The following is a 27,440-nucleotide window of genomic DNA, read 5'->3' as shown; positions in this document are numbered from 1 at the left end:
ACCCGTATATTCCCTGTTTAATTCTCAGGGATATTCCAAATTCTCATTCTTCTGGATTTCCTCATATGTTTGAAAAGTACAAAGTTCCACTACTCAAACTAGTGGAAAGTAGAAATAAGAATTGGAGAATGCCTACATGATTACATCTGCATGGAGTAGGCCCTCAGCGCAGCCCAATGTATTAGGCTACAAGCCATCCCAAGCACTATGATAATGCTATGTCTGCCTTCACCTAATCAGAGAACATAGTCATGTTTTGTAGGACATTTGTTTATGGCTATTTCTCTGATTAGGCAAGAACAAAAGTCACAGCTTTTGGAGTTTGGACAACATACTAAGTTCTAAACCTACCAAGAATTATTGCTTTCTAGCCATGCTGGTAGGAGGGGACATGCAAAAAATGTGCTCCAGGATACTCCATTAAATTGGGTAAGCATGATGTGTGAACACGGCTGAAGTGTGTTGTTTTCACTTCTCTTTCACTTATTGCTCAATGAATTTCATTAAATCCATTTAAGATTATCATTAGTACTGCATTCAGCCTTAATTTGGGCTGTAAATCCCACCCCCCATTTCATCTGCGCAAGGAACGTTTGCGTATCATTTAATTATGTATTTGGTGTTTAGACAACTCAATGAAATGTATGTAAGTCTTTTGTTTTCTGTCAGATTCTTGGGTATGTCTGTAAGACCCAAATAAGAGAGTAATATGCTTGGGGTCTTTTTCAAAGTATTTTTGACAACTGTTTGGATTTCAAGTGGGTGCAGGAATACAAGCATAAAAATCTATCTTCTTTATTCTTCTAAAACTGCGAGCAAAGCAAGAGTTAAATGTTCAGTGCTATTTAGGCACTGAACAAAATCATAAAAAGATGCTAGAAACATATTTCCTACCCTGTTTATAGTTTCTTTGTCAGCACCATGAACTCTCAGCCAGTTAATTAGATCTGGATCCTCAACTCCTCCGTCCTGTCTACTAAAGTGAGAGACAGACAAGCCAGGAATATCTAGAACAATTTTTGACGCAAGTTAGTATAGTTACAAAATTACACAGAATTCTAAGTGTAACCACCCTTTTTCCAGACTATTACATAAAAATTGTATATCACATATTCCATTCTGAGGCCCTCAAGGTTAGTTGAACTAGAATTACCATAATCCTCAGGAAGTATTGTTATAATGGTACTAGTTGGGAATGATCATGGGAGTCATAATCAAACACATTTGGAAAACACCAGATGATGAAAGATTGATATCCCTAAAATTAATTCTGTAATGCAAAAGTGAAGCATGAAGTAAGGATTATGAATTTCAGTACTGGGCTGGTTTTAATTAATATTCTAATGGACTGGAATCTAACTATAATTAGCTTTAATTAGCCAAGAAAAAGTGGTTTCCAGAGAGGGAATCTCTTCTGAAGGCAGCATATATTAAAACAGCTTAAATAAATCTTTAATTTGTAGAAGTACAGTAAACATTTCAGTCATAGTTTTATGGATTACATATACAAATGTAAACTGAATTCAATTAAACTTTCTCAGTTTTGTTTTGGAATTCTCTCATAACACCATAAGAATTACATGCTAAATCAGACCAAAATCAAAAAGATCCAGCATTTCATTTATATCAGTAGCCATTCAAAGGCAGGGATAAAAAAAAAAATGCTTGGATTACAAAAAATCAGGGAAGGATTGTTGCTAATATGCCTTTTGCTAGTACCCCGAGGCAGATTATTTTTATAATCTGTACCTGCCTTTCCATCCATAGGGTTTTGTGGGTGGCCAAAATAAGCAAGCAAAACCCCCATAAACACTTAAAAGGTCATTTTAAAAAAATACTATTGAATTTAAACTGAAAATACTTGGTTATGGAAAAGGTCTTCAAGGAGGGAGAAGGCCAAGCCCTATTCATTGTTGAAAAACTGAGCAGGAGTTAATGCGGCCTGGATCTAGTGGAATTTTTACTCATGTTTTTATAACAAAAATCTAGTTCTTGTTTTTTGAGAGGAGTAGGGAACGCATTCACCCAGCTACTTTGCTGTGCTCCCTTCCCATCCCAGGACCAACAGGAAATCATGCTGCCCTAGATCTTGCTGACTTCACAGCATATCCTTTCTGGACATCTGGGAAGATCTGTGCTCTGCTGCTGTCTAGGCATCCTTAACACACAACATTCTGTGGGCCTCAGTTGAAATTCCAGCCCCATCAAACCTGATTCATCATGGGAAAAGCCTCCTCCAATTCATATGTACAGTACTCTGGTTACTCCATGCACTGCATTTTTTAAAACCTTTTTTTCTCTGTTGTACTGTGGACCAACTGATTTTCCCCCCCCCCCATTGAAGCTATGCAATGACTGGTTGACTTACTGACCACTAAGTGGGAAAAAAGAGCTAAAAGTGTTTTGGGTATCTCTTGGCTGCCATCTAATGGTTGTCAAGTAGGTAAGTGCAACTGAAGAGCTGAAACTTGAGAAAGAGATTTATCTGTGAGGATTGATGAGGAAGTTGTTAAACTACTCTAAGAACATTACATAAGGAGGGGAAGTGAGAGCCAGGGCTTCTGGGAGTAGCAGCCACTGAGAAGCTCAATGCAAGAGATGAGTCCTTTCCTTTACTCTTCCAATTGTATGTATTAGGAAAGGGACTGGCTAGTCAATTTCAGGTCTTTGCAATCTCTAGATTGACCAACCTATTTAAAAACAAATGTCTACAGAAGCCAGATACTGGCCTCCCTTCCAGCCAAAAAAGGAGTGAGGAGAGAACAAGTCAGAAGCTAGGTGGAAGGGGGCAGTCCCACAGAAAACCTGCAGAACCAATTGGAGTTGCAACTTTGCTGACACAGACCATGTCTTTTCAGGCTGCCTCCACCATGTGCCCTAAATTTCCAATACACAGAGTCTAGAGGTAAGATAAGAGGGAAAACACCATTTACAGAGCAAGCTGCAGGTGGATGATGAGCTGCAGGTGGTGGAATGCAGAAATACCCTCTGGAAATGGGTAGTGGGCAATCCTCACACAGGGTGAGAAGTCTGTATGATTTTGCCTGAAGTGTCTTTGTGAATGCATACATGCAGAATAATAAAACTAACTGGGGGTCTATTCCTCTCTCCTAACCAGAAAGAAAAAAACAAATCTGAAAAAGAAGTCAGGGACAATTTCTCTTAGCTAGTCATACCTACTTTCATGTTCTAAATGGGTATTTCATATTTTGATTTCAATTGATTGATTGGCTAAAAGGGACTTCTAGTTGGTGAAAAAGTCACCACGAAGAAAAAAAAGGTTGGAAGTAGTACATTGGAAGTTTGACTGTACTGGTTTGGAAAATGCTGTGAAGAACCATTGCTTTGAGGAGTTAAAATAAGCACCTATTGGTTGAGTCTTAAGCTTTAGATGTCTGATCTCCTGTTCTTTTTCTTCTATAGCATGATGCAGGAGGGCTTGAAATTCTCTTTCCTTCTGCACTAGCTCTTCTAGTAATCTATTAGAAATGAAAGGGAGATGAGAAGGAGTTAAGTATCATTATTTATTTGTTAAGAGCTTATCAATATTTCTGAAAAGTAGAAACCACCATGTTGCATTAGTAATGCCCAAACACTCTCCCAATATCTTTATGCAACTTCAAGATAACCATAAAAGCAAACTTCTACTGTCTGTCAGGAACAGGTTATGTAGACCGCAAACACAGAAAGCACTTCTATGCTTATGTGTGACTGACATCCCTTTAAGTAAATTCATCTATTCATTTTATTACATCATTTCTCTCCTGCCTATTGCATAAGCACTTCTAGACAGAACACAGCAACATTATGAAGAAATCACCCTGATTAAAAATTTAGTCAGAGAAAATATTCAAATAATTAAACTGTGATTTACTAATGATCTTAGCTAAACTGTAAGCTAAACCACAAGCTTCAGCCTAAGCAAGAATCTTTTAACAGAGTTTCCAGTGTTTGTAAGGAAAGAAAAAGCTAAAATCCTAGTGGCTGTTGGCTGTTGGTTCAGAAGCCAGCTGAGTCTAGGACAATTCCATCCTTAGTTATCAAGAGGGTTGTGCTCCTCCATAAAAGAGCTAGTATAGAAGTAAGAGTCCTCCTGGATTCTCAGCTCCTGCTGGAGTAATAGATGGTATTGTTGCCAAAAGGGTCTTTTCTCAGTTGCCAGGAGAAACTTCACTCAACGTCAGGATATTTGAAAACAGAATGTGGGCTCTTACCTTGATTCAGGTAGTGAAAGTTCCCGGAGTGGGAAGTGCTAACAATAATCACTCTCACTCAGGCCATCGTGCTAACTGGGACTACCTGATGTAGCCACATAATACCAGTATTGCAGGGACTGCACTGGCTGCTAGTCTGCTTCAGGGGGCAATTCAAGGGGCTGGTTATCACTGACAAACTCCTTCATGGTTTGGGGCCTGGCTACTTGCAGCAACAGTTACTCCAAATAGAATCTGATCACTCAAGGTGGTGTCTGCTGAGAGTGACCACCCCACACGAGGTGCAGTGGGAGACCGCTTGGAGGCAGGCACTTGCTGCAGGAGATGCCCTCTTGTGATACACCCTATCACCAGATCTATGTCTTCTTTCCTGATATGTATGTATATATGTAGTATGGTTTTTTTTTTTGGTCGTTCAATCGTGTCTGATCCTTGGCAACTGCCTGAACTAGTCCCTAAAGTTTTCTTGGCAAGATTTCAGAAGTGGTCTGCCACTGCCTCCTTCCTAGGGCTGAGAGAGATTGACTGGCCCAAGGTCACCCAGCCAGCTTTCATGACTAAGGAGGGACTAGAACTTACGGATTCTGGGTTTCTAGCCTGTTACCTTAACCACTAGACCAAACTGGCTCCCTGATATTAGGAAATTGTTAAAAATCCCTCTCTTTCAAAAAACATTTAGGACTATGGAGTAAGGAATGGTTATAACTGAGACGGTTGGTGATGCTATTAATGTGATTAATATGGTATGTAATTATAGATGCATGAGGATAATGTGAAATTTATGTTATTGCAATGTGGTTATTTATTGATTTTCACATGCTAATTTAAACATTGATGTACTCTTAATGTTTTGCTTAGTATCATACTTAGGCAGCATAAAAGTATCTGAATTAAATAAAGAAATAATGATAGAGTGGGATGAATGTTTAAAAAGAATAAATTGTAAAGATTAAGACAAACAATAGAAATGATCTTATATTTCGAAATGTTTGCTAATTCTCATCCAGACAGTATGTTCCTTAAAACAAGCCCTTTAGAAACAAAGTGTTAAACTGAATGAAGAATAACTAGGAAAGGAGAGTAAGGTGAGGTAACAGAAAATTTTAGGATTTAAATCTATTTGTTTCCATTGTTCATGTGGCCAAAACAAACAAATGGCAGGAATTTAACAAAAGTTCTTGGCAAAAGTAAGATTGTTTTTAAAAACCTACAGATATTTGAAAACTGAAGTTTGGCTCTTGTCTTGAATCAGGTAGATCTCCTATTTACAGAGAAACAAGTTTCTTTTTTAACATCCGTGATGCTACAGCACACACAGACCTGCCACCAACAGTTCTCTTCCAGTGATTCACAGTACGACTGGTGCAATATTAAAACTAGACTGAAGTAGACTGAAGTAGATAAAGGTAAACTGAGACAAAGCCATGAAAAGGCTCACATACATGCATCCTTTTAAAAATCTTGATCCAGTTTTGTAAATAGGAGAAACTTAGACTCACCTATTAGTTTCCAATTTCAACCTCCCAAGTTGAACATTGAGAGACCTCTGGGCAGCCTGGGAATCGTGGGATACTGTTGAACTAAGGGTGCTCACTCCTGAGGTAGCCACTGCATCGTCCAACGCACGGCAAGGACCCTGAATTACTGGGTCTGGGGCATGTTCTTCTTCAGCTTCAATCTCATCCTGATCTGCATTATCACTCTCAGATGCTAACATGAAGTGTGTCCTGAACTCTGTAAGAAATGTAACTGTTTATCAGAACAATGAAATTGGAAACAAGTATGATGAACTCTGTAACTTCAGAGCTGCTATTTAGCTAGATGGTAAACTTGAAGTACTTTTATGACAAGTTGCAGTTACTAACCAGACTGAAGCTGACATGCAACTCCTGAAATACGAGATTCCAGGGTACCTGTGCTAGTCATTAGCAGCAAAAAACCAAAACCAAAACAACAACAACAACAACAACGAAATCCTCACCATCTTCTCTTATGTTTCTTATTTTTGAGAAACTCCCAACACTCACGTGTTCCCTCTCACCTCTGGATTTCTGTCCATGGGACCCTTAGAGAAACCAGCTCTCCTCGAATCTAGTGTGCATGTATGTTGTTATAAATGGCAGAAATTTAACAGAAGTTATTGGCAAAATTAAGATTAAAAAAACCCCCCAAGATATTTGAAAACTAAATTTCAGTCATGTTTCCAATTGCTCTTTCTGCAGTATTTTAAGCTTCAAGATGACACAGTCATTTCCTCTCAAATGCTTCAATCAGCTCTTTTACTAGTGATTACTATCAGAGCCAATCCTTTTGCTTTTTCTTCAAACTTTTGGAAAATGAACGAGTCAGCAACACATCTTGAAGTCTTGGCTGAGTTGTTTTTCCAATAGATGAGCAGGTTATTGAACTCTCCCATCATTACTATGCCTCTTCTCCATGAAATGTCTGTAAAATGGTCCCGGAGAGCATTATCTAGATCTGCCTCACTTGGTGGTCCACAGCACAGCCACACAGTAAAACCTTTGTGGTTTCCCCTTCCTACTATTCTTACCCAGATGTTCTTGAGTGCATCCTTATGCTCAAATTCCTGGATCTCAGTAGGTGTGGGCATTTCCTTCACATAAAACATAACATGCACGCTCCCCTTTTGTCTGCCTTTCCTTTTGAATAAATTATATCCTTCAGCCTTTGTTTTCCACTTACCAGATTTCAGTAATACCTGGTAAATCATATTTATCTCCCTGCATTAAACATGTTCCTCATATTATGTACATTTATATGGAGACATTGGAAACCTCAGGCCACATAACTTTGCCTATTCCTCCCTGTCTTTATTTACATGCTCATTATTCAGTTGCCTCAACATTCTGCATGCTCCTCCTAGGCCCACTTCCAGTAATTGGTGTTGCACTATTATCTAGACTCCCTTCCCCACAGGATTCAATTTAAAGCCTTCCAGATAAGATATGCAAGATGATGATGATTTAAATTTATATGCCACCCAACTCCTTTCTTTTTATGAGGTGCAGCCCATGTGTTGCCAGAAATCTCTTACCAAAGAATACAGGCTACAGTACTCCAACTGGCACCTTCTGCATAGCCAGCTGTTCACTTCCAATATTTTTCTCTTTCTTCCACATCCTTTAACAGGAAGAAATGAAAAAACAACTTGTGCCCCCATCTTCTTTACCAACCTCCTTCCTAGTCCCTTGCATTGCTTTCAAGATTGTGTCTGTATCATGTGTTTATTTCCCATTTGGTTTGTTAGAAAGGGATGAATGTGCCAAACCGGTTCCTTTTTCCACTGCATTCAACTTATTTTTTTTTCTGACTTACCCAGCTCTTACTTCCATATAACCAACTTGGCAGGACCAAACTCTTAGACACAGCCATGTTCAAATTCTTTAAAACAAATATTCAAGCCTCAGAACAAACCCACTACCTTTCTACCAGCACTTTCATATCTTAAACATTCTCCATCAGTTTTTCCATCTTTGCTAAACATTTTATGAAGGTTCACAGATTTATTTAGTTGATCTTTGTTTTTATATATAATTTGCTATTATTGCCTCTATTTTCTCTATCAAACATAATTATCTTGTTCTTTGATACATTAGTTTTCAGATCCATGCTTTTTGCTGAATCATACAATTCAAAATTTATTGCAGATAATTTGAGATCTCCACCAACAACATGAACATGACCCCTATATACTGTTGGTTTGAACCCTCCACTGTGCTGTACTTCCCAAATTTTCCTCACTGCCACAATCATACTCTTTCAATCAGAATTCCTGTACATAACTTAGTTTTCATTTCTCAGTTCCACTCTTTGACATTCCATTATCATTCCCATACAATTATCTAAAACACTCTACCAGAATTTTATCCCAAATTTTCTCTTTCATGTTTTAATTCATTTCATTTGCCGAAGGCTCACTGTTCGCTCTCTTCATCCATTTCCAAAACAATGTACAATGTTTTATTTTTATCGAAATAGCCATCTTTAGCTACATGTTACTGTACACCATATCTTTTTTGCTGCATTCAGACTCTTGTATACATTTTCTTCTTCTCCTCCACAACTTTCTTTCCACACAGTTTGGTAGCACTTTATAACAATTTTTTTCACACTCATCTTTATGTTTACTTTTCATTAATTCTGTTGGAAGATTAATCTGACTTCTAATACTTGTTCATGTAGGACCTGCACTCCAGTTTCTTTCCCTTATTTTCTTTTCTTCCATATTCATTTTTTCCCCAAGATCCAATCCTGACGTATCAGGTAAGATACTGTCCCACATCCAGGATCTCTCATCACCTTTGTATCCTGAACTAATTATCTTGATCTTTCATCATTACAATCAAATATATCATGCTTTTATATTTATTCTTTTGCCATGTGTACCTACAGACTTATGCAAAAACCATTTATTCAAAACACAGACTTTTTTCTAAGCAGATACTCAGTCACCATTCTCATTCATGAATATCTGAATGGCCCAATCGTTTTTTCTATGCTATCTTGTCTCATTCCTACTCACCCACTCATGTCACCCAACAGAATAATTCCCCTTCCCAATAACCTTCATTCAAAATATTGCAGAATTTTCCTCAAAATTCATGCCTGCATCTTCCATTATTACCATTCACTGGAGTGTAACATAAAAACTACCACCAACCTATGGATTACGACTGTCATACGTAACCACAATAATGTGGATGACATCTATTCATACTTTCTGTCATGCAATTTATTCTTTTCATTCATAATTAAACCTACTCTTCAGTTCTTTCCATATATTCATCAGCTCTACTCCACAAGTTCAGTTCACCTTCATTCAGACCCACTGTATAACATCCTTGTCCTCTCTTAGTTTCATAGACATACAACACACCTACTTTTCTTCCATTTAATTTATTAATTTGACTCCTCTTAAATTTCAAGTCACAGTCTTCCATATGACATGTTCATTGCCAGACTGGCCCACAGATATTGACCTAGATTGCCTATCACAGCTTTCATATAATTCTTTTTACTAAGATAGAGAAGGTATAGCTTTGCCACATGCAGCAGTCCTACTAATGGTAATGACACTATCTGTCAATTTTGGTATGGCCAGTATGATTTAAACTCAACCAAAGCCCAATTTTACCCAAGCAAGTTCACACTAGTCTATGCAAACCATGATTTCTAATTTGGAGACTACCTTGGAAGCTGACATCTTGTTGGCCATATCTCATCAACTAGGATTGTGACACTGACACATACGTGACAAATGCTTGAACAATGGGAGAATATGTGGAATAAAGGTTTGAGCTTTACCTTGAATTATAACTTGAAAGAGAATTTTTACAAAATGATGTACCTCTGGTATTTAACACCTGGTAAGTTATCAAAAAATGTACAATGGGGTATCAAATGTTTGTTGGAAATGTTTACAGGATGAAGGAACTTTTTATCATTTATGGTGGACTTAGGGAAAAGCTAAGAAATTTTGGAATCAAACATGTACTATTATTCAAGAGATTCTCAAAGTGCATATACAAATGAAACTGGAGCTGTTTCTCTTGGGCTTGATGGATCAACAGTTTGAGAAGCAGCATGGGACTCTGTTCTTATATACGATAACAGTAGCAAGACTTTTGTACGCTCAAAGATGGAAGGATGCACAAATTCCTTCAATTGATGATTGGATGATTAACTGGCACAAATGGCTAAACTGACAGCATTGATAAGAGAAAATACTGTAACTGGATTTGTTTCTACCTGGAAGCCACTTTGGACTTGGAGTATTGGCTTGTAACTGAAAAAAATAAAGTTTTGATTTTGGGTGTTGATGATTAAATGGTTTGATTTTAGAGAAATAATGTTACAAAATGTTTAACTAATAATAAGAGATTAACTTTTTATAATATGCTTTTATATCTGTATTGAAGAAGGTTGGAAGTCACTTGTGTTTTATGTTTTCTAACCATTCTTGCACTGTTTTAGTTTTTCTTGTTTCTTTTTAGTTTTGTATTCTATCTGTTATATACTCTATATTTCGTATTTTAATTATACTTTGAAAAATTAATAAAGCTTTAAACATTAAAAAAACAACAACCAAGGGACAAATATCTTACCAGGAACCAAAATAGTAATAGCAGTCTGCACAGCTTTGCGGATTATGCTGTCCAGTGCAAACATCCAATGTGGTTTAATATTGTGGGTTCTTAGAACTTTATTCACCTGGCAAGAGACACTAGAATTGTAAAACTATTATTAACCTTTAAACAACCATCACATAGAGAATTCGGTCTGGATGTACCATGTTCACCACCACCACCACCACCCTCACTAAATAATCAGTTTATCATTGATGAATTATCAATATTTTCTGAAGGACAAGACATTTCTGAAAAACAAATATAATATTTGTAGGGATTCATTTAATTTGCAATTTCTTTCTACTAACTGGAACAACAAAATGTTGTGATATTTTAGTTTGTTAAATAATGAACAGATTACAGGAACCAAAAATTATTTTAATCTGAAAACAGACTGCCGGACTTGATGGGCCAGGGGCCCAATCCAGCAGAGCCCTGCTTATGTTCTTAGAATCAGCAAAACAACAAGGTAAAAATATACTTACTGCATGTGGAGTCCTTGGTGCTCTCTGAGCCTTGTTTTCTTGCAGACGTTTCATTGCCAGACTAGGCAACATCTTCAGTGTGAAGAGGGGGTGGGGCTTGCTCTCAGTTTATATACTGTGGCTTGCCCTGTTTGTGTTGGTAGGGGTGTTGTTCTCTCCTTGGGAGTTCTTTGATTGGGCTGTTGTTTGCTGCTTGGTTGATTGCCTGAGTTGATAATTCCTTGATTAGGGTGTACTGTGCTGTTTTATGGTTCATCTGGTGTTAATCCTAGTGTTGAATTTTGCCTATCTGGGTGTTGATTGCTGGCAAGGGAGTGTACTGTCTTTTGGCTTTTCTATTGTCTCTTTTGAATGGTATGTAAATGTTGTTGACCTCTATGTGTCTGTTGATGGCTGCTTCGTCTGAGTGCCAGGCTTCCAGGAATTCTCTGGCATTTTTGGATTTGGCTTGGTTTAGGATGCTCACCGTTTCCCAGTTGAAAGTATGGTTGAGTCTGTCCATGTGTTGTGAGATTAAGGAGTTCTCATTGTGTCTTCTGACTGCTAGTTGGTGTTCGTGGATGCGCTCTGCTAGTCTTCTGCCTGTCTGTCCTACATAGTGGTTGTTACAGTCTTTGCACTGTATGTTGTAAATAACTCCTGTTTTTTCTTCTTGGGCTATTGGGTCTTTTGGGTTGTTTAATATGTATTGAAGAGTTTTAGTTGGTTTATGTGCTACAGTGATGCCATATGGTTGTAACACTCTGTTGGTGGTTTCTGAGATGTTTCTGATGTATGGCAGTGTTATCCTTTTCATAGTTTCCATTGGTTGGGTTGTAGTGGGTTGGGTGGTGAGGCACGTTTTGATAAAGTTGAGCGGGTATCCATTTTGTTGGAAGATGCTGTGCAGATGTCCTTTTTCTTTTTTCTGGTGTTCTGGCAGCAAACAACAGCCCAATCAAAAAACTCCCAAGGAGAGAACAACACCCCTACCAAAACAAGCAGGGCAAGCCACAGTATATAAACTGAGAGCAAGGCCCACCCCCTCTTCGCACTGAAGATGTTGCCTAGTCTGGCAATGAAACGTCTGCAAGAAAACAACAAGGCTCAGAGAGCACCAAGGACTCCACAGGTCAACCCTGAGCTACAAATATTTGCTTCGCTTGATACTTACTGCATCTTGGAAACCAAAGAGTACAAACTGAACTTGGCTAATGCCATGACTGTCAAAGTCCAGCTCCAGTTTCAGCTTTGAAAGTGTATTTGCAATGATTTTGCGATCTGTTGATCTTACAAATTCTCTGAGGCTGGCAACTAAAGTTGTAATGTGTTCCCATTTCAACTTAGGCTCTTCAGGACCCTGTTAAAACAACAAAAATAGCTAATTATATTTGTATAACTGTGGGTTACATTAATAAAACATAAGAATGTATCTCCCTGTTCAAATGCTCTGGATAAATTTGACACTACATTACTAATGTATAATTTGACTTTGTTACTTTATTTTTTATAAAATCAACATAATCTAACATTCTACCATTAAGCTTCTGTTTTTATTTTTAAGTACTACCAACGATGACTTAACAGAAGACCCCAAATTATATTTATTAACAATGCAGAAACTTACACATGCATAGTTTGTACACACTGTACAATATTTAACTCTTCTATGCCTTATTTCTGACAGGTATCATACAGAAAAATTGTTTCTGGTTTGGATAATCAGACCATATCTGATTTTCAGGAATTCATTCTTTTTATGCATAATTCTATGAGATCTTCCCAATAATATTTTCAGAAAGGATCACTCAGAAGTAAAACCATTACATGCAATGAGCATTATTGCCAGACTAAGTGAATGTACTACTGCAGTTAAATCTTGCAGTTATTTGCATTTAAATATATTTATCCTCTGTAGCAGTCCTGAAACCCTCAAATGGTTTCTGCCAATTATCAATTGTAAAGAAATATGTCACACAATATTATATAATCCTGCAGTACGCTTTGATCCCAACTTACTATCCAATGTATTTTTTTAAAAATATGCTAAACACATTACATGCATTTCTTTACCTGAGCTAAGGCTTCCATCAGATTTCTCACTACCTTATCCTGGTCCTCTGTTAGGATTCTGTGAAGGGTAGCTCTTCGTTCACTGTCCTTTTTTAACATAAAAAAGCCAGAATCCTTCTCATCTGGTGAGGGAGGAGCACTGTGATCTTCAAAATTCTCATCCGGGATGCTGTGAATAGTTAACAGTAGAAACTACTATGAAGAAACACCTTTTTGAAAAATAATTTTCTTTTTCATAAACTAGCCTTGATATTACTTGTACAATTACCTTAGAAAAAGAGACCTAAGTCCTTTTGCATCCTTATCACCACAGGATTTGGCTCTCATTTTAAAGGAAAAGGGGTCGAGTTTCAACTCATTGTCAGGTGAAACTGAACCATATTCACTGCTACTGCTTGTGTCTTCTACAAGAACAGGAACAGGCAAAGATATGCTTCGAAGATATTCTGCTCAATGAAACAGGAAAAAAAAATATGATCAAGCTATCTGTGGAGAGTAAATTGTAACAAACGATTGAACATGAACTGTTCTCCCTAATATATATAATATCTATAATCTATCTAATAAGACTTCCTGGAGGTGATATTATCTTGGATGGAAGAATTATACTAACTGGATAGAATTCCAAAAAGATGGCAGGAGTGCAGAAAAGAGTTCACTGTGGTAGGGAAAAATTATCTCACTTGACAAGGTTGGGAGCTATAATACCGGGATAGGTTAGAACAATGTTTCTCAACTTCAGCAACTTGAAGATGGGTGGACTTCAACTCCCAGAATTCCCCAGCAAGCATGGCTGGCTGGGGAATTCTGGGAGTTGAACTCCACCCACCTTCAGGTTGCTGAGGTTGAGAAACACTGGGTTAGAATGTATCAGTTGTGTTTCTGATCATACGTTATTGGAGAGAAAAATAACCTTTCTAATCTTACATATATAAAAGTCAGATATGTAATATATGTACAAATCAAATGAAAATTCATTTTGCTAACAGATGAAGATAACATTTTAGAATTATATTTTACAATATTCCTCAGAGATTTCTTCTTGCTACAAATATTTACAGTAACAGCTTTATTTCTTTTGAACTTACCTATCTGATGTTTCAGAACATTTCAAAGCTTCTCAAAAAGAAAAATATCTAACTGTGAAACTTACCATTTGATCCAACTGTGAGAGCTGTGAAAATAAAACAGAAGTAATATAACATCCAGAATTGCTCAAGTCAAACCAAGGTAATTTGATATAATAGGGCTCCAGTTCAGCTAAACGTAGTCATATCAGATTTCTGCTATTAGCTTTCAAAAAGAATGGAGATATTATAGTTAAAACACACATACACATGTGTAAATATTCTGAAAGCATTTGACCAAACTGATTACTACAAAATAATATTTGTTAGTGAGTTCTGACTTGGCATTCTCAACAGACCCTCAAGAAACCTGGCTGTGTTAATAATGATTTTTAATACTGTAGACTCTCAGTCAACCTAGCAGTTCGAAAACATGCAAATGTGAGTAGATCAATAGGTACCGCTTCGGCGGGCAGGTAACGGTGTTCCGTGTAGTCATGCCGGCCACATGACCACGGAAGTGTCTACGGACAAACGCCGGCTCTTCGGCTTTGAAATGGAGATGAGCACCGCCCCCTAGAGTCGGACACGACTGGACTTAATGTCAAGGGAAACCTTTACCTTTTCTAGACTCTCAGTTAACCAGAACTCAAGCAACAGGCACTCTCAAGCAACCGGCAAAAAAATTGAATGAATAATACTTTAAATAAAATTTAATAGTAACTCTCAAGCAACCAGAAACTACATTTATCCGGCATCTACCAATCCCCATGGGTGAAGGTTAACTGAGAGTCTACTGTAATCTAAGATCTCCCAGCTAGAACAGATAGCTTTCTTCACCTGTTAGTTTTGACTGCGACTTTCTTTTTTTGCTGGTGACTTTTAAGAACTCATCTACAAGAAGCTCATTAGCACAGGTCCTCTTGTCTGGATCCGGTTCAAAGCACCTCAGCAGAAAAGCTTTTGCCTCCACTGACATGGATTCTGGAATCTCGGGATGTATTTTGAACATTCCAACCTAATAAATGCCAAAGAAAAGAAAACAAAACAAAAAATCAAGCAGATCATTCATCACAGAGGGAAGTTCTCTCCTTTGTTTCCACATAAAATAAAAATTAGCATTCAATGCAGGATCTTAAAACTGTCTTTCATTCTTTGATAGGTATTATTTTAAAAGATAATCTAAGTCACATTTTAGCATTCTGTTTTCTATGGCAAGCTTTCATGTTCAACTGAATCTAAACCACAAAATATGCTCTAACTTTTCCCCCCACAAGCCAGTTATCATATCTTATTGTTTTTTCAACTCAGCCTTGGCACAGTTTACTTTCCTTTTTCCTCCTCTTTTTAGAAAAATGTAATTATCTAAACTAACCTTGAACATGGCTGCTTGTGGTTCTCCTAGTTCATAAAATGGAGGCTTTCCTGTGGCCATTTCAATAATTGTACAGCCTAAAGACCAGATATCTGCAGCCTTTCCGTAACCTCTTGGTCCTTTATCAATTATTTCCGGTGCCATATACTGAAGAGTACCTGTGAAAAACAGATTTATTTTATGCATATTTAATAACAAAATTGAAAGAAGGCTTATACTAAACAACTGAATTCCCAGACTTTACATGTATGTACTATAGAAGTATTTAGCATTTATATGGCACATTAGAATGTCAAAGTGTTTCACCTACCCTTGCTTTATTTAGACACAATTATCCTGGATTAATAGATTATATTTGATACTGCCCTTGCACCTACCTCTGTTCCTTAAATGCTTCTAGTCTAATCTATCAATTATAGTCAAATCAGCAAACTGTGGTTGAATTCCTGTTTACAAACCAGGACATGAAACTAAGATTACAAAATTGTGGTTCAACAAACCTAAAAAATATTTTCATATACTGCAAAAGAGAACATTACATGAAGAATATAATGATAACCTTAGTTTGTAAAGTTGAATGCCATGTTGGAAATAGCCTATTTTAGTACACCTGGGAAATGCTACACCCGAAAAAGATAGATCAAGCCATTTCTCCATGTGTACATGGGACTGTGGGGGAAGAGTTAAGAGAAGCTATTAATTCATAATAAAATTTATCTCATCCTTTCTCTGTAATGCAGGACAAGGAGAATTCCATTAACATTTTATATAAGGCTACCTAGTGAGTTTTCAGCAAGGTGAGATATTATGTTAAACATTTCATTATTTCAAGTATGCATTAAAAATAATATCCATCTTGTACCAGTTTTGATATAAGGGGACAGCATTGAAATAACCATGCAAGGATAGCCTTATGACACTCAGAAGATGTCAGGACTGACCCATGGCCAGATTTGGAACTTGAATAAAATTTGGCCATGTTTCAAAAATATATTATTCAGTGCGCACTCTCCCCCCAAAATAAAAAAATGTCCTTGCTAGCAATAAACCCTGAACTTCTCATATAAGAAGAAACAAAAAGCAGGTAAATATTGAATTTATTATTATAAAAATTACTGTGTGTACTGGCATGATTTTCTGTTTCTTGATTCAAGACCAAGGTCATATGACTCAAGAAACCCAGTTTTCCCACTTGATCTTGTTATAATTTGTAATAGTTTAAGGATCACTGGGCTAAGTTCTATGGTAGTCTTAAAGCTAGTCCTCTGTAGTGAACTTAAAGAAAAATGCTGTTTACACATTATACTGTTGTGGAACAGCCACCCAGCAGACTTTTACAAACAAATGTCTCAATGGCAGAGCAGTAATTTCCACAATATGGTTTAGCACAGGTCTCTATAACAACCCTAAATGCAGTAGGACCCAAACCAACAGAGCAACTGGCTGCAGTTGAGATTCTATCAGCTATTTTGAATTATATCCCCCACCAGATTTATTCAGTATATCTAGTAGTCACGCATGATGTGAGCTGGAGTCCAACATTTGGGAACACAAGGTTCAATCATGAAGCCACACCTATTAAACTTAAAAACAGCAACTAAATCTATCCACTGTTTCAAAGTTACTTTTATGTTGTTTTTATTTACTATAAGAAATATAAATTCAGTATAAAATTTAATACCCGATTCCTAAGACAGCTAATGTTATGCTTATGTTATGCCTTGAACTGGATCAGAATGTCAGACTGATTAAATAATCTGTACTTCCTTTGAATCAAGACTGAGGAATGTTGCTGATAACAATAATGGAACATCATAATAATGCACATCAACAGATGACTATTATTACTTATCTGATGCCAATTACATCATTGATGACTAATGCTATACTCCCTAAACATATTTCCTAATGTATCCAATAGGATTTCTCAAGTCAGTAAACTAAGAATATCAGCTCATGATGTGATATGAGGGCTCTTAATTTACACTTTTTAAGATATCTACACAACTAAGTCACTGGAGATATAGAGTATTTTTTCCTAACCAAGGCAAATAAAATGAACAAGTTAATCCACTAGGAATCCCAAAGACCAATATCCAATTTACATTCTTGAACATTCTTCCTGACATTGAAATTAGGAGCACTACAATATACTTTCAGATTCACCAGGCTGAGAGAGCAGCAAGGATTCCACTTTCAGATTTAGAACACACCTGTGAAAGTCTCAGTGCAAGGATTGATTCCAGCAAGCCGCTTCGATGTGCCAAAATCTGAAATCTTTAACACTCCACTGTATGTGTTGATAAGAACATTATCACCCTGGGGGAAGAGAACATTTGGGATTACTGTTTCATCTTATGACGGGCATTGCAAAACAGTTTAAATAGCATTAAAATGAATGCTGAAAAGAGATTGTGAAAGAGTGAAATGGATGTTGCTATAACTTTGACACTGGATTATTTCTCTGATGAACCCTCATTCCTGAATGCTGAAATAGTATCTCTAAGGATCTATCTTCTAACAACACTGGTAGAAAAAAAAGACAATAAAATAGGATAATTCAAAAAATGTATGGAACATTTATTTTCTAGTATCTAATATTTTGTGATTTTATTATGTTTATCAAGATCATAAATCAGGGGTAGGAAACCTGTGGCATTCCAGATGTTGTTGAACAATTCTAGCATTTTTAGAAAGCATAGCCAGATGCTGGAAGTTACAAGTATCAGGATTCTAGCATTCACTTCTATTGTTATAAGAGTTAATACCTGAAACACTTTGGTTAATTTTACCACTGTAACTGGCAAATGATTGGCAAGGTCAGGTAATAGATTTTACTTTTCTCTTCCTCCCTCTACAGTCTCATATAGCTCCTATAGCCTTGCCAAAGAATTGGGAGATCTGACAGAACAAAGTAGACAGTGCATTGCAGAGCAGGAGCATGAGGGGGCAATTACTTGAAGTCTGGAGAAAGAATAAGTTGATTTGTGTAAAATTTCTATTTTCATACGATTCACCCATCAGGAACAATTCCCAGGAAGAAGGAAGAAGTTTCCCAATCTTCTTTGGAACCATTTGGGTTTAACCTCCCCGTCCCTCCTCCCCAACAGCCTCCCTCAGCAGGTTAGGCCATGGTAGCATAGCCACAGTGGTTGGGTTTGCTGGAGAAAGGAGACTGATATATCCAAGGAGGTGTTTGCGTGAGGCAGAAAGTATGAAAACATGAAAGACAGACAGAGAAAATGAGTAAATGGGATGGAAAAGGGTAAGAAGAGTAAATCATGTCCCATGACTTCTTAGTGTTTGATACTGTCCACCATCAACAGTATGTGACACCCCCAACACACATTTTGATTCATGAGAATTCTGCCCAAACCTTGAAAAGGTTTCTGATCCCTGATGTAAATAAATATGGAAAAATGTGGTTTTTTCGGTTAAAAATTCACAAGTCAGGTATGCTCTGTGCATCACTACTTATTTAGATAATAGTAGCCTACCAATTTTTATGCTACAGCAATGCCACCAATTTTAAAAGGACATGATTCAGACACAGTACTTTTTCCAAAAGCCCACAGCTAAACTAGGCTAGAATTAGTGTCATTCCCGTTCCGATGTTTATGGTTCCTCGTAACATTTCACATGTCATATCTGCAGTTGCATGCCTGCCTGGCCACGCTGGTAAATTTCCTTTGTGCTGACTTGTGATCTTCTGGAATGTATGTTTGGGTTATCTCTGCTGTTCAAGGTTACTTTCTCAGGCCGATTCTAACGGTTGCTAGCGTCTGGGGTGGGTGGTTGCTATGCTAGCCTGAGGGGAGGGTTTGCAACGGGAGCAAGGCTTTTTAAGTTTGTAATTGGCGCGCTTTTGCTCATTCTCAGCTTTCTTCGTACTTTGCATACTATTCATTCAATAAATTAGTTTTCTCTAGTAACTACTGATGAGACTCCTTTTATTGGAATAGGCAATCATTACATAAAGCTGAGAATTCCAACTGGGCTATCCCACCAGATTGCATACATCTTATGCATCCTCATCTCACATCATCAGCCTAAGATTCTAAGAACTAAATCCAGTTCCAATTCATTCCTATTAGTGAATATCTGCTCAGATTTCTCTCCTATTTACTATGATCAAATGGGGATTGAGACTGACTCTTTTTTTCAGAGAAAAGTTAAAGTAATTTCATACTCATAAAATAATTTCATATTCATTATCATCATACCAGTTCTTTCTGCAAAGAAATCTTCCTTTACAATTTATAACACAAGCAATCCCCACCTTTATATCTCTATGCACAATTTGATTATCGTGGAGGTATTTTAATCCTTCAAGAATCTGTTTGGTGTAAAAACCAATTGTCTGTTCATTATCCTTCAATGGTCCCCATTTTGATCTCAGAAGAGCAGAAAGGCTGCCTGCAATATGAAGAAAAATGAGACAGATGCTAATGGTAAACTGCAGTACCTACTTGAAAAAAAATGGTATTTATATCTTCTGAAAGAAAAAAAATGGAAAAGTGTTCATTATAATACTAGCGACTTTTGTACTGAAAAATATTATAATTATAAATATACCAGGTTCAATGCAATCTTAAGCAGGTAGAGTTCTGCCTATACAACAGTTTACTTTTCTCCCCTCTGCCCAAACCCATCTGAATTCCAGATCTGCTCTGAAGGTTCCCATAACCCTACAGAGCAAACCTGTATGTGTGCAGGGGAAAGATGCAGGAATTTATTCCACTGGGAGAAACTCTGTACCTTCAGGAGGACATCACTGGATACAACTTATTACAAAAATTATAGCAGAACTAGTTCCATTTTTTCTTAATATAAAAAGAAAAGAAATGATTTGTTCTAGTTCAAAATGTTACATTTTATTGCTTTTACTACATTTAATTGAAAGGCAAATTTTGCCTACAGTTAATTGAAAGGCAAATTTTGGGAAAATTTTGTTCTTCTTTAACAACAAATCCATCTAGCTATATCAGTTCTAGACAGTAAATCAAGCAACATAAATTTTCTAAAAGTTAATGAAGAAAAATAGCTTTACAACCCCCTGTAACAAACTTGGTGGCCTAGTAATTGGCTAGGAATTCTGGGTGTTGTAGTCCTGGGTTCATAGAAAATATTGAACAAAAATGCATTAATTCTTTAAACCTCGAAATTTTTTACCTCCTGGTACCTGTTCCATGAATATTTTAATAAATCCATCTTCACTAAATGAGCCAAGATACTGAACAATGTTCTTGTGTTTGAGGTGTTTGTGTAAAGCTATTTCTTCATGTAAAGGCTGGGAATACCTAAAAGAAAGGGTAGATTAGCTTGTTTCAATCCCATAGTTTCAATCCCATAGAATTTAGTACATAGTATTCACTTTATAAATAAGGCCACAACAATTTACTGATGGAAATATTTTAAAGTTAAAAAAAACACAGAAAATTGTCCAGGTAATGTTTGTACAAAGGAAATATATTCCTAAAAATATAATAACACAGAACAAATATCAAGGCAGAAAGCATGAAAGCTGACTAAATCAACAACTTAACTAGCACAGAAAAATAAAACTTCATCTCATCTTTTTGGTTGGATAATCCAATATAAATTTGAAGTGGGTGTTTTATAGGATATGTCAACCATGGATGTTTGCTTTAAGTACAATAACATTTTTTCTTCTTCACTGAAACAGGTTCAATTTTGAATCACATATCCTATCTCAACCACATATCCTATCTCAACCTCAAAATAAGGCTTCTCTAGGCATTCCATCTCTATAGTCATTTTGGGTTTTCATCTCCCCTCCCCCCCCCACACACAGAAGGGCAGAAAAGGGGGGAAAAGGTGTGGCAATTATCCAGGTCTTTCTTTAAAAAAAACAATCCTTTGGGAGAGGAAGCAAGAGGAAGTGGGGAAGTCGTGGCGTCTTGGAGGACTAAAAAATAACCAGCAGATGACTGACTGAATCATTCAAGATTATGTGTTGTTGACACACAAAAGTGAGGCAACTAACTGGAAGAGGGATAGTGGGATCATTTATGTCTATGTATGTAAACTGTTGCTTTTAAGAGGATGGTGGAAGAGCAGTCTGGTCCAGTCTCTCTCTTTGTATATATTTGTACAGACTATATTTTATATTGGATATTCTATATTATGTGCATTGGTTTGGAGGAGATTAAGCCTGTTTCTGAATGTTATATTCTCTAAAGAGATTTCTAGGTTTGTTTTGTTTCTCCCTGTCTCCCGAGGACAAGTAACGTGTGAGTATACTTTCTGTGGACCCACTGTGAGAGGTCAAATGTTATAGAGATGTGTGAGTTGCACTATGTATTTACCAGTTCATAAATTCATTGTGCTCCCCACTATGGAAATATATAGATCAAGATCCTGAAGCATTAAAGGCGAGCCTGTGTTGGCAAAACTAACACTGATTTTGTTAGACAAAAGCTGGGGTAGGGGAGGACGGTTAGAAGAGAAGTTCATGGGGGAGACCAAAAAGTATTTAATCCTTTCAAAGTGCACCACCACTCCCCACTGCCAGCAAAGTTCCACATGCACACCAGTAAGGATAAATACACTTCAGGAAATCTGCAAAAGAGGTGGACCAGGTGGCCAGCTAGTTGAAAGGCTTAAGAACACCCACGCCATTTTTGTGCTTCAAATCATCCACAACCAAAAAGGATGGGAAACGGTACAGTGTGTTAATATTTCATAATCTCTTACAGTACTTTTTTACTTACATACATAAAGCACTTAACCACTGAACCAGAAGCTAACAGAACATAAATAGCCATAAAAAACTAACCAATATTAAAACCAACTAGGCTTACTGCACACTGCATAAATGCAAACAACACATGTTTAAATGACCTGTAATTAGGCATGTTGTATTCATGCAGCAACTGTCTTCTATGTCTAATCCTGCTTCCTGAATCCTTGAGGACAGCTGCAGTTACCTATATGCAGCTTTGTGATGTGAACCAGGATAGGAAGACTGAGGAAGCACTCCTTCCATACTTTTATTGCTAGAGTTTAACAGCACCTATTAGACCCCCTTTTCTGATTGCCTATGATGACAAATCTACTGTCTGGGAAGGTAGTGCTTTCAAAGACCTTTGGAGACCTACTGTTAGTTTTTCCAACAGAACACTGGTGAACATCAGCTGTGTAACTGTAAACAGAGTGACATCTGTCAGCATTCACTATTACTATACCTGCTATCTCTTTCTGGGATTTCTTTAATGGCAATTCTGACTTGATTGCTCAGATCTCGTCCTGCATAAACTATGCCATAAGTGCCTTTCCCCAGAATGACTCGTTCACCGTTTTCATCATATTCATAGTCATACTATAACAAAAAGTAGACAAAAAGGAAGGGAGATGTCATTCTGTTATGTGTCAGATACAAATACTATAATCTTATGGGAAGATATGATTCATCAGTGGTTCAAACCAAGAAGAATCAACATCTTATCCCAATGTCAGTCCAGTGCCAGTGTGCAATCTGTGTTTTTTTAAAATCTATACTCCAACTTTCAATGGTGAATTAGCATTCCCAGGAGAACAGGAATCTAATACAGGTAGTCCTAGTTTACCAACCACAATTGGGACTGACAACTTGGTCATTAAGTGAAGTGGTCGCTAAGTGAAACTGTGACTGTGCTTATGGTCTTACTTTCCTTAGCTTTACAGATTTGTGAAGGTTGTAAACGTGAGGATTGGTTGCAAAGTTACTTTTTCATCGCTGTCATAACTGCGAATGGTTGTTAAATGAGGCAGCCACTAAATGAGGACTCCTTGTTAAGACAATTTCAGTTTGGGTGATGGTTTGATTTCCACTGATCCATATTCTCCCCATGAACCTTCCTGATAATGTTTAACAAAAGAATCACATACAAGTAGCAACCAATGATTAAATATACAGGTAGACCTCACTTAATGACTGCCTGTTTAGCAACCATTAAAAGTTATGACGGCATTGAAAAAGTAACTTTACGACCAGTCCTCACATTTATGACCACTGCAGCATCCCCGTGGTCACATGATCAACATTCGGGCACTTCACAACTGGCGGCTGTTTACAACCATTGCAGCATCTCACAGTCATGTAATTGCCATTTGCACACTTCACAACCAGCTTCCAACAAGCAGAGTCAATGGGGAAACTGGCACTAAAATTGAAGTCGCTTAGCAATGGAGTTGCCAGTCCCAATTATGGTCGCTAAGTGAGGATTTCCTGTATGCTCAATGGATGACTAAATATCAAATAATAATGTGTATAAATAGTAAAAGTTTGAACTGTGGTTTTAAATGTTCGTCTATCTGCAATAGGTTTATACATTACCATAGCTTGCATTTTGCTTTGTAATGGATTATGATAATACTGCAAAAGAAAAGTGAGGTTGTAAATCATGATAGCCACTGTCCCTGTTAACAAAGGCTTGAAATAAAGCAGCATCAAGAAGAAGGTCTAGAAAGCAGCTAAGGTTGTAGGTGTGAAGTGGAACTTGCTCAGTAGCTCAGTTTTTGAAAGTATGAAAAATAGGAAGAATACACAGTTGCCTTTACCTCCAGAGAATCTCCATCACATTCGCCTTCCTCTGTGCTTTTTCCTATTTCTTCAGTGATGCTATTAACCATTTCAAAAAATCTGCCAAAGTCACATAGTATTCATATGGAAGAAAAGAACAATGAACAGAATGAAACTTGGTGATTAGCATTCTTCTCATCATAGCTGACTCTGATTAATTCTGGGCTTCTGTTTCGATATGATCCCCTTCAAACTCTACCTTGTGCCTCAATATACAATTTTGCATATTGTTTTGGTAAGTGCAACCATACCCAGCATATAGCAAGAGTTAGAGTACTGGAGTGAAACAAGGAAGTCTCAGATTAAAATCCCCACACAGCTTTGAAAGTTACTGAATGCCTTTAAAATAACCACTATCCCTCAGCCCAGGGTAACTCAACAGGGTTGCTGTGAGAATAACATGTAGGGGGAAGGGAAGAAGCATGTACACTTCCTTGAATTTGTTGAAAAAGAACAGGATAAACATAATAAATAAGCACAGACATTATTATTCCATATATATGGGATGACTAGGTCACTTTAGAAAGAGGAATCTTAATGTAATTGCAGTCCAATTTTGGAATTGCACAATACTTTTGTCAATATCTTATCTGATCCTAAATACTGGCAAAGAAAAGGCAATGGAATGTGCACTAAGATATAGGCAATGTTATGAAACGGTACGATGCGTAACAGATGTCATTCCAAACTAAGATAATTTAATTCAAATCCTCAAAATACAGGAATAAATTTGAACGGGTAGACTTTTGGAAGATTTAGTGCAGACCTGGTTGCTTTTCAACATTTTTTTTAAAAAATCATACTCCCTTTGAAGTGGTAGAATTCTATTACTATTGCCATCCCATTCCATGTAATGCATAGAAAAGTAAACTTCTATTCTTCTTTTCATTTTAAAGAATGTGCTAATATTTTTGATAATATAATGCTTAACAGATATATTGTCTTAGCTTAATCTGTAAATCCTGGTTTATTCTAACATCGTAAAAGTAAGAAAAGCCTCCATCAAGTCAAATTGATTCCTTGTGACTTAATGAAAACATCCATGTAATTTTCTTGCCACTATCTTCTTCTGGGATGCTTTTCAACTTTCCAATCTGACTTAAAACCCTGATATTTCTTGGGGGTCTCCCATCCAAGTACCAACCAGGCTAGATCCTACTTAGCTTCAGAGCCCAGAAAAGGTCAGTCAGGGAATAACCAGCATAGATGCATGTCATAAATACAAAGTGAATGCAACGTAATTTAGAAGCTGAAATTAAACTGCTAAATATCCTCAGTACATACAATCATTTTCAAGGAAGGTAATGGATTTTAAAATGTTTATCCTTAAATAATAACATGCAAGCTGTGTAAATATCATGTTTAATCAATATTAAATAGTAATCCACACATACTTTTTACAGTGATGTTCTGTACAAAAATAGATTTGGAAGTCATCTGAATTGTGTAGTACATATAGGAAACAGCATCGTTCTTCAAATTTTGAAATGCTGAAAGAGAAATAAAATCAGCATGGATGACTAATGTTATGACTTTATACTTCATGAAATCTTTCTATTTCTACAAGAAATCAGAATTTTTAAATGTCTGATCTCTGAAAAATGTTCCAGAGTAATTATGTCCTTATTTTTAAGAAGGAAGACAGGTGAGGATTTCCTAGGGGAAGAAAATCCTCCTTCAGACTTTACAATGTAAAGCAAAAGCATTGGATGAAGCTCAGGTTGCTTCCTTACAGAGAAACAAAAGTTAATTCAATATTTAGGGCCTCCTGAATATGTCAAAGCTATCATCTCCAAACATCTAGTCTCACAGATAACTGAACATGTAAATTCAGCTGGGGGAGGGGGGCTTTAAAAGTAAAGCAACCTGGCTGCATATAAGTCAAGTTCAAAAATTTCTTCTTAAAATATTTAGATCATATTAAGTAGGACACTAACAATATGTGGGAGGGCCAGTCTGGTGTAGTGGTTAAGGCATCAAGCTAGAAACTGGGAGACCAGGCATTCTAGTCCCACCTTAGTTACAAAGCCAGCTGGGTGATCTTGAGCCAGTCACACACTCTCAGCCCCAGGTAAGAGGCAATGGCAAACCTCTTCTGAAAAACCTTGCCAAGAAAACTGCAGGGACTTGTCCAGGCAGTCTCCAAGAACTGGACACGACTGAATGGATTAAAAAAAAAATTGAAGAAAGGTATATAACTACTTCACTTAAATGGAACTGCATCTCATCAAAATTATACACCAAATGCAACTGCAATTGTTCTCTTAAAAAAATTTGAGAGGATAATCTGGGTTTGGAAGTTCATGAATTTCGTAAGAATTCTATGTAGTGTAGAACTGTCATCAAGCCATCAAGAATGAGCTATGAAGATAATCCACAGATGACCTTATGAGTGGCTAAAAGAACTTTCTTTTCCATGGCATGAATCTTACTACATACTGAAAGCCATTGGAGGGCACCCTAGCACAAACTTTCGGTCATTGCTCTCTTTTTCCTTTTAAGGGTAGCAAACCACCATCCTTAAATTATGGCTGCCACATAATTAATCTATAAAATACATTTTAACATGAAGTATGACAAACAACAAAAACTGCTAAGAAATACTAAAATATTACTGGCAGGTAATTCCAAATGCATACAAATCCTTTTTTCCCTCATGGTGCTGGAGCTTGAGCACCTCAATGATGCCATGAGCTAAACCGTGAAGGGCCACCCAAGACGGGAAGGTCATGACAGAGAGGTCAGACTAAATGCGATCCCTAGGGAAGGTAATGGCAACCCACCCCAGTATTCTTGCCGTGAAAACTCAATGGATCAGTACAATCAGAGATATGTCGGTATACCATCGGAAGATGAGACCCCCAGGTTGGAAGATGGTCAAAATGCTACTGGGGAGGAACAGAGGATGAGATCAACTAGCCCCAGACGTGATGACGCAGCTAGCTCAAAGCCGAAAGGACGGCTAGCGGCCGACGGTGCTGGTGGTGAACGGCGAATCCGATATTCTAAGGATCAACACACCATTGGAACCTGGAATGTAAGATCTATGAGCCAGGTCAAATTGGATGTGCTTATTGGTGAGATGTCAAGATTAAAGATAGGCATTCTGGGCGTCAGTGAACTGCAATGGACTGGAATGGGCCACTTCACATCAAATGACCACCAGATCTACTACTGTGGACAAGAGGACCACAGAAGAAATGGAGTAGCCTTCATAATTAATAGTCAAGTGGCTAAAGCAGTGCTTGGATACAATCCAAAAAACGACAGAATGATCTCAATTCGAATTCAGGGCAAGCCATCTAACATCACAGTGATCCAAATATACGCCCCAACCGCAGATGCTGAAGAAGCTGAAGTAGAGCAGTTCTATGAGGATCCGCAGCACCTACTGGACAACACGCCTAAAAGAGACATTATTTTCATCACGGGAGACTGGAATGCTAAGGTGGGCAGTCAAATGACACCTGGAATTACAGGTAAGCATGGCCTGGGAGAACAAAATGAAGCAGGA

General features: G+C 37.3%; 1 protein-coding gene across 2 annotated transcripts in view; it reads right to left on the bottom strand.

Moving 5' to 3' along the window:
- MAP3K5 (mitogen-activated protein kinase kinase kinase 5) overlaps nucleotides 1-27,440 on the bottom strand; it is a 109,167-nt gene that overhangs the window by 4,985 nt on the left and 76,742 nt on the right. For both annotated transcript variants that reach the window (XM_063309546.1, XM_063309553.1), the window contains 16 exons: nucleotides 25,321-25,416; nucleotides 23,905-23,986; nucleotides 22,551-22,684; nucleotides 20,515-20,642; nucleotides 19,622-19,758; nucleotides 17,556-17,661; nucleotides 15,343-15,500; nucleotides 14,808-14,985; nucleotides 14,054-14,074; nucleotides 13,169-13,346; nucleotides 12,901-13,069; nucleotides 12,002-12,187; nucleotides 10,340-10,445; nucleotides 5,714-5,948; nucleotides 3,367-3,479; nucleotides 895-1,007 (listed from right to left, as the gene is read on the bottom strand). In XM_063309546.1, the coding sequence (XP_063165616.1) occupies nucleotides 895-1,007; nucleotides 3,367-3,479; nucleotides 5,714-5,948; nucleotides 10,340-10,445; nucleotides 12,002-12,187; nucleotides 12,901-13,069; nucleotides 13,169-13,346; nucleotides 14,054-14,074; nucleotides 14,808-14,985; nucleotides 15,343-15,500; nucleotides 17,556-17,661; nucleotides 19,622-19,758; nucleotides 20,515-20,642; nucleotides 22,551-22,684; nucleotides 23,905-23,986; nucleotides 25,321-25,416 (2,140 nt within the window). The remainder of the gene's footprint in view (nucleotides 1-894; nucleotides 1,008-3,366; nucleotides 3,480-5,713; nucleotides 5,949-10,339; nucleotides 10,446-12,001; nucleotides 12,188-12,900; nucleotides 13,070-13,168; nucleotides 13,347-14,053; nucleotides 14,075-14,807; nucleotides 14,986-15,342; nucleotides 15,501-17,555; nucleotides 17,662-19,621; nucleotides 19,759-20,514; nucleotides 20,643-22,550; nucleotides 22,685-23,904; nucleotides 23,987-25,320; nucleotides 25,417-27,440) is intronic.

This window comes from Candoia aspera, chromosome 1, assembly GCF_035149785.1.
Source record: "Candoia aspera isolate rCanAsp1 chromosome 1, rCanAsp1.hap2, whole genome shotgun sequence".
Taxonomy (NCBI): domain Eukaryota; kingdom Metazoa; phylum Chordata; class Lepidosauria; order Squamata; family Boidae; genus Candoia; species Candoia aspera.
This window is presented reverse-complemented; position numbering and strand designations above follow the sequence as displayed.